The 18,876-nt window shown below is 44.7% G+C and overlaps 1 protein-coding gene across 1 annotated transcript in view; it reads right to left on the minus strand.

The window, feature by feature from the left end:
* KSR2 (kinase suppressor of ras 2) overlaps positions 1-16,489 on the minus strand; it is a 419,494-nt gene extending 403,005 nt beyond the window's left edge. Inside the window, exon 1 of the mRNA XM_065904540.1 lies at positions 16,310-16,489. Within this exon, the coding sequence (XP_065760612.1) occupies positions 16,310-16,489 (180 nt within the window). The remainder of the gene's footprint in view (positions 1-16,309) is intronic.
* Between the last annotated feature and the right edge of the window lie 2,387 nt (positions 16,490-18,876).

Here is an 18,876-nt window from a genome sequence, read left to right on the forward strand (position 1 = left end):
ACGGCCTATGTGAGAGTGGACTTGCCTATTTTTTTGTTTGTTTGTTTTAAACGGACAAAAGTCATCGAGAATCAATCAAGCCAGGTTAAGATGGTAGCTTTCCATTTTGAAGGCTATATTTAAGGTCAAGAGAAAATAAAGAGACTTGTTTTATTGTAAAGTGACTCTGAAGACAGTTTTCAAGAACATCTTAAGTTATACCAGCAAAGCTGGGGCAAGACAGTACTGATTATCTGTACCTTCCTTTTCCTTACCCAACATTAAGTATACTAAGGGAGAGAATGGTGAGGTTCTTTTTAAAAAGTATTTCTTTTTTAAATTAATTTATTATTCTTATTATTTTATTTATTTTGGCCATGCCATAAGGCATGCGGGATCTTAGTTCCTCAACCAGGAATCGAACCCGCGCCCCCTGATTGTGCAGTCTTACTGGATCACCAGTGAAGTCTCTGGTGAGGTTCTTGATCAGATAATCATGAATCAGTGTCTGCTTTTTACTTACAGTTTTGATCTCTGAGTGCTGTTGGAAAATGGAAATTCCGTGATAAAACGAGGCTTACCTCCAATCCACTGACAACTCTGACGTCTGTAAACATGACATACGCTCTCTAGTTCACCGTGGCCCTTATGTCTCCTCCCAAGTATCCAGCCCCTGGCCTGTTTTTCTTCTGTGGGTTCCCTGTCTGGTCCCAGAAAACAACTGACTGTGTGATCCCCTGAAATCAGATGACCTCATCTGTAAAACTCACGTCCCTTTCTGAAGTCATTTCAGAAACATTTCATCTTAAATTAGGTGTCCTTGTTATTAACATGATTATAACTGCATTTATTTCAACTGAAAGTATGTATTTTTAAAAACCAAGCCTGCCTCAAGTTTCTTAGATCATCACAGCAGATTCACAGATGTAGTAAAGTGACTTTACATATATATTCTATTAAGTCACAGATTTGCTAGTAACATTTGCCTCTCACAGTTGTCATTCCTGGAGATGCAAAGCGACAAGCTCTACTCTCATAAACTCTGAGAGCTTTATAAATGGACACTCTTTCTAAAGGACCATGGTCATACATGAGAAGAAGCCTTATAAGCACAGAGTAATTTTACTTCTAGGCATATTTCTTAAGATGCTTTACAAAGATTTCATTTCAAAAGTAGTCACTAAGGCTGTGTTTATGAGAGCAAGAAACCAGAAATAAATCTAACTCACTAAAGGGGGTTGTTTAACTCAATTATGCTACATCTTTATGCTGGAGTGTTACCAGCCATTTGAATTGCTATAAAAAAAAAAATGGTTTTGGCAAGGAAAGACATTCATGTCTTAAGTCAAATTTTAAGAGGAAAAAGAAATAAATAAGAGAACATTATGAAATAAATAAAATATAGTTGTTCATAAAAGTCATATGGAAGTACACGTATGCATGCAGAAAAATCTGTAAGGCTCTATAACAAGATATTAACAGTGATGATCTGTGGGTGGTGGGATTGATTATAAGTGTATTCATTTATCTTTTTTATTAAATGCACATTTTCTTTTTTCCCTCGGGTGAATATACTTTGCTTTAATGGCTATAAATGTCTTTTAAATCACTATTTTATTTAATGAGTTCCATTTCTGAAGTCAGTGTGAACGACTCATAACCTGGCATACGCAACCTGAAGAGCACCGAAGCACCTGCAAGAGCTCCAGGGAAATGTCACAGAACCCATCCTGTACAATCACAGAGGGTATGGAAGGGACCTCCAGCTCCAGAGTTCCTAACTCTGTGCCAGCCTGAACCTGGGGGCATCTTTCTTTTGTTTGTAGCAGAAGCGAAACAGTTTCCTCCCCAAACGGCCCCATCCTCTTAGGCAAACGTTCACAGCAGCACTCATCACAAATAGTCATGAGGTAGAGACAACTCAAATGCTCACTGATGGGTGGATAAACAAAATGGGCAGGTCCGTACAATGGAATATTATTCGGCCATCAAAAGGAATCAAGCACTGGTGCATGTCACACCACGAATCGACCTTGAGGACACTGTGTTATGTGAAAGAAGCCACGCATAAAAGGCCAAGTACTGTATGGTTTCGTTTATATGAAATACCCAGAAGAGGAAAAAAAGTACCAAAAATAGATTAAAGGTTGCCAGGGGATGGAGGATAGGAAAATTGGGATGGACTGCTAACAAGTACAAGATTTAGTTTTAGTTTTCTTGGTTGTTGAGTTTTTTTGTTTTTGTTTTTTTGCAGGTGTGGTGATGGAGATGTTCTACACTTAGATGGGGTCAATGGTTGCACACATATGAAAAGTCATTCAATTGTATACTTTAGGAGCATTTAAATGGTGAATTTTGTGTTATGCATATTTTACTTCAACTTTTAAAAACCTAGAAAACGAAAAACTGGGGTGGCTACATTAATATCAGAGAAATAGTTTTCAGAGCATGGAAAATTATCAGGATAAATAGTAACTTTACATAACGCTGAAGGGTGAAGTCACCAAGAAAACAAATGTCCCACATTTGTATAAACTTAAAAACAGCTCAAAATACATAAACACAAAAACTGATGGAACTCCAAGGAGAAATGGAGAAATCCACATTTAGAGTAGGAGATACCAACACTCTCCTCTGTGTAATCAATAAAACTTAAGAGAAAACCAGCAAGGATATAGAGGACTTAGTACCATCAACCAATTGGACCTAACTGACATTTATACAATACTGCACCTATCAATACCAGAATTCACATTCTTTTCAAGTGCACCCATTACCTTCACCAAGAGAGAATATAGTCTAAGTGACGAAATAAATCTTAAACACTTTAAAATAATCAAGATAATATGTGTTCACTCATCATAACTGGACTGAACTATTAAAAGAAGTCAGTAATAGAAAGATAACAGGAAACATCCATAGTACTTGGAAATTAAATGACATACTCCTAAAGAACATATGCATCAAAGAGAAAGCTTCAAAAGAAACTATAAAATACTGTGCACTAAAGGGAAATGAAAATATAACATACCAAAACCTGTGCCATGTAGTTAAAGTAATCTTTCAAGGGAAATTTACAGTGATAAATATTTACATTGGTAAAGCAAAAAGGTCTCAACTCAACAAAGTATCCACCTCAAGAAAAGAGAACAGAGAGGCACAAAATAAACCCAGGGCAAGCAGGAGAAAGGAAATAAGAAGAAGAACAAAAAATGAATAAAATTAAAAACAGAAAAACAATAGAGAAAATAAACAAAGCTAAAAATTGGTTCTCTGAAAATAAAACTAAAATTAATAAACCTCAAGCCAGACTAACACAGAATAGAAGAGAAAGAACATACATTATCAACATTAGGAATGCAAGACCTCACTAAAAGAATAATAGGGAAATACTATGAGCAACTCTCATAGTAAATTCAGCAATTTAGATAAATTGTACCAATTCCTTCAAATCCACAAACTACTAAAATTCATCCAAGAATAAATTAAAGAAACTGAGTTGTAGTTAAAAACCTTCCACAAAAAAATTAAATTAAGTCTCTAGTCCACATAGTTTCACTAGTGAATTCTACCAGCATCTAAAGATGAAATAACAACAATTCTACACAATCTCCTCCAGAAAAGAGAAGTAGAGGAAACAATTCCCAACTCATTTTATGAGGTCAGTATTACCCTGATAATTAAATAAAGATGGTACAAAAAAGGAAACCACAGACAATATCCCTTATGAAGAAAGACACAGAAAACCCTCAATAAGGAATCAAATCCAGCAACATATTAAAATAATAGTATAGCAACATATTAAAAGGATAATATTGCTTTGGGGGTTTATCACAATGTACTGTTTATCCCAGTCAGATAAGCATAACAATATAAAAAGTGGCAACTAACTTAGCTTTACCTCCTACCTAATAATAATAATAACAAAAGTCCATATAGTCAAAACTATGGTTTTTCCAGTAGTCAGAAGGTAAAGAATCTGCCTGCAATGCAGGAAACCCAGGTTTAATCCCTGGGTTGGGAAGATCCACTGAAGAAGGAAATGGCAACCCACTCCAGTATTCTTGCCTGGAGAATTCCATGGACAGAGGAGCCTGGTGGGCTACAGTCCATGGGGTCACAAAGAGTCGGACACAACTCAGCATCTAATGCTAATACTTTTACAATGTGAGAGTTGGACCATAAAGAAGGCTTGAGCGCCAAAGAATTTATGTTTTTCAAACTGTGGAGTTGGAGAAGACTCTTGAGAGTTCCTTAGACAGCAAGATCCAACCAGTCAATCATAAAGGAAATCAACCCTAAATATTCATTGGAAGGACTGATGCTGAAGCTGAAGTTCCAATACTTTGGACACCTGATGCAAAGAGGTGACTCACTGGAAAAGACCCTGATGCTGGGAAAGATTGAAGGCAGGAGAAGAAGCGGATGACAGAGGACAGGATGACTGGATGGCATCATCAACTCAATGGACATGAGTTTGAACAAAGACAGTGAAGGACAGGGAAACCTGGCATGCTGCAGTCCGTGGGGTCACAGAGTCAGATGATACAACTGAGCGACTGAACGACAACAACAATAAAAACAAAGTCCCTGGATGGGTTCTTTCTTATACCTGATGGGTTCTTTATCATACCTGTCTATTAGTCTCATTGCTCAAGGCCAGGCTGCCCAACACTGCCCAAGGCACCATGCCAGTGCCTTTGTAGATGGGCACAGAGAGACATATTCATGACAATTTCTGATTGGTGTGATACTCTGGGTAGGATTGATGCACAGGCAAAGGAAATGTCACCATCAATAGCGACCCCAGAATCCAGAATTCTGTAGGAATAGAACTCACACAGGACAAAGCAGGGAGGCAGTGGCTGCAAAGTTTGGGTTGGAGACGTGTCAGGAATCTGTGGATGCGGCTATGTCATCTCTACCTGGCAGGTTCCAGATCTAAATGCAAGCACTTCTTGAGACTTTGTCAGCCAAAGGAGGGACTGACCTTAATATCTTTTCCTCAGAGAGTAGAACCAAAGGCTAGAAGTCATCAGAGAGCAGATACAGGTATACACAAAGAGGATAATTCTAACCTCTATAACTCACCCATATCAAAAGGCTGACTTATGAAAGGGCTTAAATAGACATTTCTCCCAAGAGGATATACAAATGATCAGTCAGCACATGAACAGACGCCTAATTCATCAGTCACTGTGCTGAGCTGAGCCACTTCGGTCATGTCTGACTCTTCGAGACCCTGTGAACTGTAGCCCGCCAGGCTCCTCTGTCCATGGGACTCTCCAGGCAAGAACACTGGAGTGGGTTGCCATGCCCTCCTCCAGGGGATCTTCCCAACCCAGGGATCGAACTCATGTCTCTTTCATCTCCTGCATTGGCAGGCAGGTTCTTTACCACTAGTGCCACCTAGGAAATGCAAATAGTCAGTAGGGAAATGCAAATCAAAATCACAGTGAGATACCACTCCATGCCCACTAGGATGGTTATAATCAAAAAACCAAAAAAAAAAAAAAACACAGAAAATAGTAGGTATTGCCAAGAAGATAGAGAAATTGGAAGCCTAGGGCATTGCTGGTGGAAATAGAAAATGGTACAGTCACTGTGGAAAACAGTATGATGGTTTCTCAAAATATTTAACACAGAATTACCATATGACCCAGCAGTTCCACTCTAGATATATAACCCCAAAGAATTCAAAGCAGGGAATCAAACAGATACTCGTAAAATAGTGTTCACAGCAGCATTATTCACAATAGTCAAAAGATGAAAATAACTCAAGGTCTATCAATACAGGACAGATAAACAAAACATAGACTATCCATACAATGTAATATTATTCAGCCATAAAAAGGAATGAAACACTGATCTATGTACTATAACATGAATGAACCTTAGAAACATTATGCTATACGAAAAAAGCTGGACACAAAGGGCACACAGTGTACGATTCACCTTACATGAGATAACTAGAATAGCCAAATTCACAGAGACAGAAAATAGAATAGAGGTGACCATGTGGCTGGGGCAGGTACAGAAAGGATACAGAATTTTTATTTGGAGGGATGAAAAAGTTATGCAGATGGATGGTGATAATGGTTGCATAACACCGTGAATGTCCTTAATGCCACTGAACTGTACATTTCAAAACAGTTAAAATGGTAAATTTCAGGTGACATAGATATATATATATATACATATTACCACAATTTTCTAAAAATGAAAAAAATTTAAAAGGCAGCCTTGTTGAAGTAGTGTTTGCCCCAAATCACCTAGCCAAAGCTAGACATGGGCAGGAAGTGGGCCTGCACAACCTCTTAGGGTCCTCTAAACTTCAGAGAACACACTTTTCAAGCCCTTGGATATCACAGCTTCTGACTCTTCTCTTTGCCGCACAAGTTTGAGACAAGTTCAAGAGTAGTAAGGCACAGCCCCATAACTGGTATTTTGTTATCCAACTTGGAGTTATGATGAGCACGTGGTTTAAAGACTAAAGCCTGGCCAGGCACTGATGCGAAGTGAGTCATCTGTGAGCAAATTCAAAGATGCAGACCTGGTATAAGAATCTTGATTGCTTATGTCACCTGCAGCCCAGCGGGTATGCCATTATCCCATAGAAGGCTTCCATGGGCTTCTCCTTTTCACGTCTTGCTCTGTTAGTCTCTGCCTCTCACACACTGCAGCCTCAGTAATCAATGACTGAATAAATGAAACTCCCCATCAACTACCCAGGGCTGAAGCATCTCACCTCCCCATGACCATCTACTGAGGGTATGATCATCAAAACCTCCAAAGCTAGTAAGCATTTGCCATGTGCTAGGCACTTAACGCAGCTTTGTAATACATGAGTCCACTGAATCACCATAACAACCCCATGTAAAACTGTCCCGATTTTATGAGCAAGAAAACTGAGGCTCAGCAAGGAGAGCTCATTGACCCTCAGGTTACTGAGCTAGTAAATCCTGAACTCAGACCGGGATCCAAGCAGTCTTACTGCAGAGCCCAAGCCTTCCCAACTACTTAGCTCTACTGCTTCGAGTACTGACCCAAATTTCCAAGGACTCAATTATGCTATTATTTTTGAGCCTTCATCTCATTTTTCTCTCCTGGTTCAGGGAAATCGAAGGCATCCATCTTTGGAACGCATTAATGGCTTTAATCAATGGCTGCCTAGTAACTCCAGGGGGCCCATGCTTTCAGTCTTTATCAAGAACAAGATTTCCGTTATGACAAAACTGGAAGAAAGAAAGTGAAAGTGTTAGTCTCTCAGTCATGTCTCTTCTTTGCAACCTTGTGGACTCCTCTGTGCATGGGATTCTCCAGGCAAGAATACTAGAGTGGGTTACCACGCCCTTCTCGAGGGAATTTTCCTGACCCAGGGATCAAACTGGGGTCTCCTGCATTATAGTCAGATTCTTTACCATCTGAGCCACCAGGGAAGCCTGAAATCACCTCAATGCTCAAGAGCAGCACTGACCCAGTGAAATACACTTTGAGCTGCCTGTATCATTTAAAATGTTCTAATAGCCTCAGGAAAAAAATAAGATGCAGATGAAATTAATTTTAACATAGTTTATTTAACCCAATATGTTTAAAATAGTATCATTTCAACATGTCAATATAAAAAAAAATATCAATGAGCTATTTCACATTCTATTCTTCATTCTAAGAGTTTGGGATATGGTGTGTATTTCACAGGCACTTCCCCAGTGGCTCAGTGGTAAAGAATCTGCCTGTAATGCAGGAGCCATAAGGAGATGCAAGTTGGATCCCTGGGCCGGGAAGATGCCCTGGAGAAGGGCATGGCAACCCACTCCAGTATTCTTGCCTGGGAATCCCATGGACAGAGGAGCCTGGCAGGCTACAGTCCATAGGATTGCAAAGAGTCAGACACAACTGAAGCAACTTAGCAAGCACGTAGCACATGTATTTTACAACGATAGCACATTTCGATTAGCACTCCCCACATTTCAACTGATCAATAGCCAAAGTGGCAAATGGCTGGACCTTTCAGACCTACAATACTCTTCTCATCTTTCCTTTTCTCTGTGAATGTCCTACTTTGTCTCCATCAGTTCTGTATTTCTCTTCCATCGTCATCTGGGATGGTCACTGATGGGAGCGTGTGAGTGGTGGAGTATTCCATCCTCACCATTCTCATGAATCCCTCAGCTCCCATCTCGGATCACACTGTCCTGATTGTCTGTTCTTCCTCCTTCGCCTGCACTTGCCCTCAGCTTTGCTTTCTTTGCTTCCAGGTCAGGCCCTCTTTGGGACTCCAGGGAGGAGTTGTCAACTTCTTCCCAGACCAAAGGCTCCTTGAATTTGCAGGGCCAGTGACTCCAAACCTCAGTCAACTGGCTTGTAAAACAGGAACAACTATAGTTACGGTCACTCCCCACTGGAGAGACATTCCAAGGGTCACAGAAACCCTGCCAAAGAAAACCAGATATTTTTTTTTCTCTCCTATGTTTGTCCCTTTTCCCTCCCCACCCCTCATCTTCTCCATCCTCCTTCCTGGCTGCCATGTCCCCCTTGGCTTCCTTGGTTTTTGAATACCTTCCACTGCCCAGCTCCAGAGCAGCAATGAGGAAGCCCAGGTCTCACAGATGGAGCCTGGTGCGGATGGCCGGAAGAGAGCCCAGAAAACCAGCCGTCCTCAGGGAGAGGAGGAAGACTCCTCAGTTTTCTACCCAGTGGAGGAAGGATTAGAGCTCCCTAGTAGAACCCACTCCCCAGCCCCAGAGCATCCACAGAGAACCCTTCAGAAATACCTCTTGCCGCTGACTCAGAAGTTTGGGACCACACTCCACCCATGTCTCTACGAGAAAAAGGCAGAGGCTGGGTCACTGCAGGCTGGCCACTGTCTGTGGAAAACCACGTGCTCCTCTCATCTACACAGGTTCCCAGGTCCTTCTCAACCAGAAACAGGAAAGATGAAATTCTGGCCTAAGACAACTGCCTCCTTAAACCCAAGCTCTTCGTCATCAAAATACAGGCAACCAAAAATCAAAACAAAACATAAATCCAGACTAAGAATATGGAAAAGCAGGTCCTTTCCCACACTGTAAGTAAAAGGTAATTTGTCAAGACCTATCAAAAGTCCAGAAACCTTGCATATTGCCAGATCTAGCAATTCTACTTCGAGAAATCAAAGACAAGCATTACTACAGGCCACAAGGATGTCTACCACAGTATTATTTATAATAGTAGAAAATGGTAAACATATACAACTGACAGAATTACATTAAATAAGTTAAATAAATTTTGATATATTCATATAACACTACACAACCATTAAAAATATTGCTTAATAAGATGAAAAGATATTCCTGACATATTAAGTGAACTTTATAAACCCAGCCTTCCTCAAATCTCTAGGCTCACATACCCAACTGTCTACTTCACAAACATTAAACATCTAAACAGGACTGAATCATCAAGCCCAATCTGACACTTAAACAACGGCACTTAAGACAATGGCACTGCCATTCACTTAGTTCTTAGGCCAAACACCTAGGAATAACCCTCAGTTCTTTATTTTCCTTCACTCCTCACATCGATTCATGAGCACCTCTCACGCCCGTGACCTTCTGAGTTCAGTTTCTTGCTCCATCTCCCCATCATCACTTGAGTCAAAAGGACCATCATTCCTGGCTTTGACTCCCACACTAGCCACCCAGTTTGTTTCCCTGCTCCCAGTCTTATGCCCCTATCAACTATTTTCCCTGCAGCAACCAAAAGGATCTTTTAAATAAGTCAGTCCCCCACCCTTTTCACAGTTAGAACAAAATCCAAGTATCTCAGCCAAGCCATCCATGACCAGGGCCCCAAGTCTTCCTCCTACTGTGTCCCTCATCCCTTCCCCACTCACTCTGCTCCAAATACAGTGGTCCATCCCCGTGCTGTTCTCATAATATGTGGAATGTATTCCCACCCAAGAACTCTGTACCTGCTGTTCCCTCTGCCTTGTACACTTCCCAGACATTTCATGTCTTGCTCCCTCACATCTGTGAAACCTCCCCAAGGGGGGGCCTTTACTGATCATCCCATACCCCTCTCTCTCTTTCCTATGCTTTTTGGGTTTATTTGGGAATTTTTCCATGTGGTTCAGTTACATCAGATTGTTCACTAGTCCCCAAAGAACCACACCTTCCAGAATCCATACCCTTGAATACTAACTCCCACACAGACCATGGGCTCAACTACATAATTTTATTTGGCCAGTGGAACATTAGCAAAGGTTACAGAAGCAGAAGCTGAAAACGGGCTATGAATTAGAACCTGCCTTCTTGGAACACCTGCTGCTGCCACCATGTAAGAAACCTGGATGACACTAAACATCAACTATACTTCAATTTTAAGGAGACAGAATAGAAGGAAGGAAGGAAGGAATCAGGGGTGTCCTGCTGGAAAGGCCACGTGGAAGAGAAGTGGGGTGCCTCAGCCAACCACTAGCCAACCGTCAGCCACGTGAGTCCACTTTGGACCATTCAGTCCCAATGGACCCACCAGATAACCACAATACACCAGTGGCCCAGGCAAGATCAGCAGAACTGGCTGGCTGAGTCCAGTCCCAACTGCAGACTTGTGAGCAGTGGTTGTTTTAAACCACTAAGTCCTGGGTTGGCTAGTTTTAGAGCAGTAGGTAACTATTACACTAGCTTCTCATTAGCTGTGGCAGAGACCACCAGACCTTCAGCCAGTTTAGGCCCACTTCACCATCTTGTTGGCAATGTTGTGACTAAACTCTACCCAACAGAATGCAAGCAGGACTGATGAGGGCACGTTCAGGGGTGAGGCTTTTAAGACGCTTTGCTTTCTCCACACTTTTGCCCCTTTCTGGATGCAAACAAATGACAATTGTGCAGAATGGAAAGGGCCTGGACCGTGAGAGAAACATCCACCAGCCAAGAGGGCAAGAGTAAGACTTCGGCTCTACTGGAGCCATTACACATTTGGGGATCTATATAGCTTCACCTAACTAATACATAACAGATTCTCTGTCCACCTGTTTACTGTCTGTCTGCCCCAACCCCACCTTGACATTCACCCATAAATGTAAGCACCGTGAGAGCAGGGGCCTCACCTGCCTCATTTACCACTGTGTTTCTAGTGCCTAAAACAGCTTTGGGCACACAGTGAGTGTTCACTAAGTATCCACCCCTGTCAGAAATTAAATATGGCCAGAGGGTCTTTGCAGCTTCTCCCACTTAGCGGCGGAGTCTCTTTCCCCAACATCTAAATTCAGGCTGGCATGTGACTTGTGCCAACACATAAAAGGCAATGAAAGTGACATTGTGTGACTTCTGAATCTCAAGACCCTTGCAACTTTTGCTGTGACCCTCTTGGAATACTGGGACCATGTAAGAAACCCAGGTGATCCCACTGGAGAGGCCACGTGGAAGGAAAGGCTCGGCTCTCTCAGCAGCCATTGCATCGGCCACACAGTAAGTCCAGGCCAGACCAGCAGAAGAACTGCCCAGCCGATCCCAACCCACAGAATCACTGAAAATAATGGAATATTGTCTGAGGTCCAGTTTCCCAAACATAATTAAGTCTAGGTATGGTATCTCTAACCATTATTATTAATTGAGATAGAACAGATTAAAAACAAGTAATTGATAAGTGATGGCTAGAATGTCCTTGCTGTATAAGGAGATTCTTTTACTTACTTATCTCCCAACTCAATCCCTGATATCTCCCTCCTCTTATAATTTAACCAAAATATAGCCCAACTCAGGACCACCCACACCTGGCCATTGCCCACCAGTCCTAGGGCCACTCAGTCATCTCTCAGATGGTCTCTATGCCTCCAGGTCCTTTCTCACCCCATCTACCCTAAAGATCAAGGATCAGCAAACTACAGCCCATGGGCCAAATCTGACCCACCACCTGTTTTTGTAAGGCTTGACCTGAAACCTAAGAATACATTTTTAATGTCAAAAAAAATTAGAAGTAAAATAATATTTCATGACATGTGAAAATTATATCAAATTCAAGCTTTAGGGTCCCTAGGTGAATTTTTATAAGAACATGTTTATTTCTGGATTGTCCGTGGCTGCTGCAAGCTACAGCAGCAGGTTGAGTGGTTGCGATAAAAACCACATGGCTCACAAAGCCTCAACAACTTACTCTCTGTCCCTTCACAGAAAAAGCTGGCTGGTCCCTCCTGTTAGTCCCTCCTGCCATCGGGCTAACCTTTAAGCAACTTTTTAATCGTATTCACTCCAAAACCTTTAAAGATTTCTACCTCCTCCTTCAAAGGGATAAAAACTTTGTTGGTCTGACTTCCCGGTCCTAAGACAGACCCCAGGAGTTTGTGACCTGAATTCGCTTCCTACAACAGTCTCCTAGATACTCTCCACTCTGGGCCAACCCGTCTGTAAGCTGCCCCTTACAGGCAGGACAGTGCCTCTACCGTTTGTTGTTCTGGCCTAGAAAGCTGCCCTGGCCCGCTGCAATTTAAACCCTCCCCATCCTTCACTCCACTCAGAGTTGCAGCTCTTTAACCAAGAATGCTTCCCTAACCACTCTGCCCCATATTTCCCTGGGTGAATTCTATGGAACATCAAGTCCAAAAGACATCTTTGGAAAAAGACACCTGCAGATATTCACCTTCCTTGGAGTCCCAATGTACAAATATGGCATATTAAAGGCTCTGAGAAGTCCTGCGGTCAAGATGCCTAGCTATCTCTTTTGCTGAACTCAGCCTTTCCCCATTGAGTAAACTATGGGATTTATTTTGTCTACAGAATACTTGTTGACCACCAGCATCTAGTACAGTGCCTGGAATTCAGCACTTGTTGAAAAAATGAATAACGCTGATATCCCACAGAACTAGGGTTCCACAAAACATACTTTGGAAATGCTGCTCGAGCTCCTTCTGCTGTCCCTCTAGTCTGAGCTGTGCCCTCCCATGTCATCTACTCCACACCACGTGATGATCATCATCACCATCAAAGGAGCAGGCACGGGGCTGCAGACAGTGTTAGAGCCTTGAAAATGTCATCTCTTTTCATCCTCACAACCACCTCTGAGGTAGGTGGTAGTATTCTTCCACTGCTATTTTGCCAAAAATGAAACCATGGGTCAGAAAACTTAAATCACTAGGCCAAGATAAAGTAAGTGGAAAAGCAAGAACACAAGACTACATAGGTCTAACTCCAAAGCTCATGACCTTCCTTCTCTGCCAGAGTGCCTCCTGAGAATGTACTGTGGCCAGTGTGGCTGGCTGTCCACCCAAAAACCCTTCTAGCTCTCTTCCATGCTAGGTGGAACCCTGGTTTTATACAGAGTAGCAATAGGTCAAACCAGGCAATGGATTTCAACCACCTAAACCAGTGATGACAGTGGTCCCATTGCCTTGCAACTTGGACGAGTGATTTGACCTAGTTCTGGCCAAGAAGACTTACAAAAACAACATTTGTGGGGTTGGGAGGAGAGGTGTCTTATGGAAGTCAAACAAAGATATGAAGCCTTTATTCCCTCCCACTCACTTGGTCCCTCTCTTCCCTGCCTTGAACCTGGGTGTAATGGTGAAAACTTCAGCAGCCATCTTGAAACTGTAAGATAGAGGCCATGAGAATTCACAAAGACATCAGTCCTGATATTATTAAATCACTGAGCCAACTCAAGCAGCCGTATACCTCCAGACTTCTTGCTACTTGAGGAAAAGAAACCATTATTTGCTTAACCACGCCGGTTGGATTTTCCATTTCACGCAGCTGAACACATTCCTAATAGATGCAGATGCAGTCTCCCATATCACTTACTGTTGAACTTAATCATTATCTCACACGTACGTTATTACTCTTATCTCTCTCATCATAAAGTACGCTTCTTGGAGGCTAAGTCCATGTCGTACATTTTTGTTTTCACAGGAGTATAGGCAAGAATTTCAGGAATGGTCTATTCAATTTACTGCTTTCTTTAGTGCTTGTGAGCAGAGAGAGGTCATCGTCGAATAGCTGAAATATGGCCTCTGTCTTCTGTTTAGTCTTTCCATGGTGTCAATAGGAAAGCATGCATCAGAAATACCTGACTGTTTATTAAACACAGCTTACTGGGCCCCCTCCAATCCCAAGTGAATTAGAATCTCTGGGGTTAAAGGCTGAGAATGGGTATTTGCAATAAGCTCCCCCAGGTGGTTTTGATACATAAAATTCGACAACTTCTGGGATTCAAAAACAACTGTGGATCCAAAACCTATGTGAGGTTTGGCAGGACTTGGCTGGACCCTAAGGCACCAGCCCTACTCAGGGGCCCCACCCTAGCCCTGGAGATCTAGGAAGCCTAAATTGGCATAATTGCTCAAGACCCTTTCTTGGGCAATATAGATAAAGTAGTTGGCATGCTCTGCAGCATACTGGGATTAGGAAATTAACAAACAGATGCACTCCCAGTAACTGCCACCTCCCACCATACCAATGCCTACCTCTTCCAGTTTAAAAAGAAAACCTGTATGCAGAAAAGAAGCAATGGAATCAGTGGCCCACTGCAACAATCACCATGATCCACAGAGCTCTCAGAGGGTGAAGCACGTTGAAAAGAAGAAAAGAAAACTAGAGAAAGTTACATACTAATACACAAGCTAGCATTTCGGACTCCTGACTCAGGATCAGAAGAGACCTCCGGTGGCCCTTTTGGGTTATTTCTTTATTCACAGCATGCAATTCTGAACAGAATCTTCTCTGAGGCACTGCTCAGACAGAGATGGAAAGCTGGACCAGGGCATCCCACACTTTTTCTTCCATCAGCAGAGTCCCAGCCTGCATGACTCTCCAAAGCTCTGAGAAAGAAAATACCTGTGCCTCCCAACAGAATTCCCACGCCTCTGCTACCCCTTGACACTTATTTCATTTCTGACAGTTATTTTCCCAGGTGACAGGTGCACACAGAGACACATTCTAGGGGAGCAAATAGCATATTCAACATACACAGACACACACACACACTAACTCCACTTTCAAACTGATGGCCTTCCTGCCTGCTGACATCTGGCCAAATTTAAAATCACAGAGGAGAAAGACTTGAAAGTGAATCAGAGAGAGGTGCTCATCCATACTAGGACAGGAGCACAAGGGCTAAAAGATTCAGTCCGGGACTGAAGAGTGCAGGCCTTGGAAACACACGGGCTGAACGGAGGGCCCTCCCAGCTCTGCACACGCCAGCTCCACCACGGGGAGAACCACTTTCCTCTGCTCCCAGCCCCATGGCCACCACCCTCAGCAAATGCCAGCTAATGGGAGTTCCCACATTTCATCAATCCTCAAGCCATGTGTACCACCTGCGGTTTGAGGGAGGGAGGTCAGTTGAACCCTTCAGGTGTTTGGAACAAGGTTGATGCCAGGCATTTTCTAAACCTCTTGAAAACTCCTTCCTTTGACCAAATGGCCTTGGGAAGGAATAATTTCTGCCATCTTCTTTCTGAGTAACTTTGCACCCATCCTACCCCCCCCCTCCCCAACCCAGGACAAAATTGCTTCAAACTCCCCCTCAAGTTCTGTTAGAGAGAATGTTATAACACGCCAAAGATAACTCCTCCTCCCGATCCCCCCTTTTTTTTCACCGTCCCACCAAGATTCCAGAGTATTTTCTCACACCACCTGTGTGTGCTGATCCAGGTTTTTTCTTAAAAAAAAGAAAGAAAGAAAGAAAGAAAAAGCATGCTTCAGGCCTGCAACAGCTCCCTGCATCAAAATGATTCGACTGGAAACGGGGGAGCTCAACGGGGAATTCTTTTTCAGGCATCTTGCCTCCTGACATGTATACCCCTGAAAACAAACAAACCAAATCCAAGGAGCCAAAGGTGGGGGGCGGTGTGCAGGCTGGGAAGGAGACCGAGAAAGACGAGGTCTACATTTATAGGCAGCCCCATTCCGCGAACAAAAACCACCTTTTGACCACCTGCAGAATGCGCAAGGTCACGTGGGTTCTCTGCAGCGCCTTAATGTCTCTACCCTGCACACAAGCCCCCCGCGGCATATCAACAAATCCACAAGCGGAAAAAAGAGAGAACTCACTCCTCAGAGAGGAAGCAAACGATAACCACAGCCGCCAGAACAATAATAAAGAATAACAATTACTACTACTGCTCCCACCACCCAGCCAAGCGGCAGCCGACAGCGGTACAGTGAAGGGACATCCAAGCGCAGGGTTTGCAAGATAAATCACAGAAGATCGAAGACCGAACCGTGCCCACCTTGCAATCCTCCCACCCCCTCCACCCCACCCCCAACAAACAGAATCAAGGGAAGAGGGGATGGTGGGGAAGAAAGGGGAGGGGAGGAAGGATTGCTTTTTTTTTTTCCCCATAGGCAACACCTACCTCCAAGGTCCGGATTTCTTTTTGTGTGAGGTCGTTGGAGGTAGCACATTTGGTCCTAAGCCCTTCCAGGTTGGAGATGCTCAGGTCTATCATGTTTTGGACCAACTCGCACTGCTGTAAGGCTTTTTGCAAACTCAGAGGCTGCTGCTCCTCGCTTTTCGTCATGTTTTCCTCATCCATCGCTTGCTCTGCAAGCCCCCTTCCCCTCCTCCTCCTCCCAGAGAGAAAAAAGGGGGGTGTGTGGGGGGGAGTAGAGGTAGTCTACCCCCTACGCCTCTCCAACCACTGCGACTTCTCAACAGTGTCTCATGAAGAAGAAACCCAACATCTCACACAGGGTTGAGGGGGTGGGGGTGGGAGGAGGGGACAAGAGCCAAAATTTATTATTTTATTTTGGGGTGACAAGCAGACTTCATTAGAACGTCTCCCCTCTCTGAGTCTCTGGTCCCTGAGAAGGAGAGATGCTGTTTCTCAGAAGCAAGCCAGGTGATGTGATGCTGTCTGTACACTTAGGGAGGGGGGGGGAGAGAAGGAGGGGGGAGGGAGAGGAGGAGGAGGAGAAGGAAAATAGCGCTCACTCTTTACACACCGGCTCCGTGAAGGACAAAATTATATATTTTTGGCTGGTTGGCTTTTATGTCAAAAAAAATCTGGTTTGCCCCCCTCCCAGTTGCAGTGACACGGCATTGTCCACCGTTTGGGGTGCTTTAGCGCGTTCTCAAGATGCTGTCTGCATTGCTCCCGCGGCTGCGGCGGCGACTGCGGCTGGCTGCTGTCTCGTCCTCGCGCTGCTGCTGCTGCCGCCGCCGGGATCCGGGGGTGACGGCTGCTGCATTCGCTCCTGCCTCGCTCCACACCGACATCTTGCCTGTCAATCACGGGGAGGGGGGAGCGAGGGAGCGCCGGCGAGGGATGGAGAGCGAGCGAGGGACCTGCAGGGGAGCGGGTTGGTGGAGAGGCGCCGTGCGCGCATCCGCCCCCGCCGGGCCCGGGCTCCGGCGCGCCAGGGACCCGCTGGAGAAGGCGGAGGTGGAGCGCGCAGGCTCGCGCACCTGGCCGGGGAAAGGGACGCGGCTCCCGGCGCGGGTAGGGGGAGCGGGGGGCGGGATTTCTAGGGGATGCGGAGCTCGCGTGGCAAAGTGAAATTACTACCGGGCGTGCGTGCGAGCGAGCGATCGGCGGGCGGGGGCGCGGGGGAAGAGCGCGCGGCGGCTGAGGCTGCTCCTGGGGGCGGTGGAGATGGCAGGGAGTGTGCCAGAGCGCGGAGACTGGGCGAGGGGGCGGGGAGAGGGATTCGGTGGCCGGGCGGGGGTGGGGGACACTACTACGGCACCGCTCTCGCGAGAGGAGGCCGGCGCGCGGCTCAGCAGGTGCGCTCTGGCTGGGGGCAGGTGTGCGTCCAACTTTAAACCCCGTAGTGCGTGCTGGAAAAACGTCAGCGTGAACCCGGGCACGTCCTCTCTGGCTTTCTGGCTAGAAGGGGAGGGGCGTGGGTGTGGGGGGGTGGGGGTAGGTGGGGGGTGGGGGGGGGTGTTTTTGCTTGTCCTCCCTTGATGGTGTGTAGGAGGGAGCAAACCTGATGCTCTCCCTTGGGCTGTAGGAAGCTGCCTCCCAGAATTGACACCCAGGCCTTCAATCACCCTAATGGGTGACTTTCCATTTGGAGAGTGAAAGGGGCTTTGCCTTAATCTGATTGCTAACCCTGTCCTACATGTCCTGCATGATCTGATCCCAGACTACCTAACTGACCTTCTATCAGCAAACTATGGTCCCAGAATTACAAATGGATTTTACGCTACAAACAATAAATGCTGGAGAGCGTCTGAAGAGAAGGGAATCCTCCTACACTGTGGGAATGTAAGTTGATGCAGCCACTATGGAGAACAGTAGGGGAGGGTCTTAAAAAACTTAAAATAGAGCTACCATATGATCCAGCAACACCACTCCTGGGCATACACTGGAGAAAACCATAATTTGAAAAGATATATGCACCCCAATGTTCAGTGCAGCACTATTTACAATAGCCAGTACATGGAAGCAGCTTAAATGTCCCCTGACAGAGGAATGGATAAAGAAGATGTGGTGTGGTACATATACACAATGGAATATTCAGTTCAGTTTAGTTGTTCAGTAGTGCCAGACTCTTTGCGACCCCATGGGGGGCAGCATGCCAGGCTCCCTGTCCATCACCAACTCCCAAAGCTTGCTCAAACTCATGTCCATCGAGTCAGTGATGCCATCCAACCATCTCATCCTCTGTTGTCCCCTTCTCCTGCCTTCAGTCTTTCCCAGCATCAGGGTCTTTTCAAATGAGTCAGTTCTTCAAGTCAGGTGGCCCAAGTATTGGAGCTTCAGCTTCAGCATCAGTCCTTCCAATGAATATTCAGGACTGATCTCCTTTAGGATGGACTGGTTGGATCTCCTTGCAGTCCAAGGGGCTCTCAAGAGTCTTCTCCAACACCACAGTTCAAAAGTATCAATTCTTTGGTGCTCAGCTTTCTTTATAGTCCAACTCTCTCATCCATACACGACTACTGGAAAAACCATAGCTTTGACTAGATGGACAT

Source organism: Muntiacus reevesi, chromosome 13 (genome assembly GCF_963930625.1).
Source record: "Muntiacus reevesi chromosome 13, mMunRee1.1, whole genome shotgun sequence".
In the NCBI taxonomy this organism is placed as follows: Eukaryota; Metazoa; Chordata; class Mammalia; order Artiodactyla; family Cervidae; genus Muntiacus; species Muntiacus reevesi.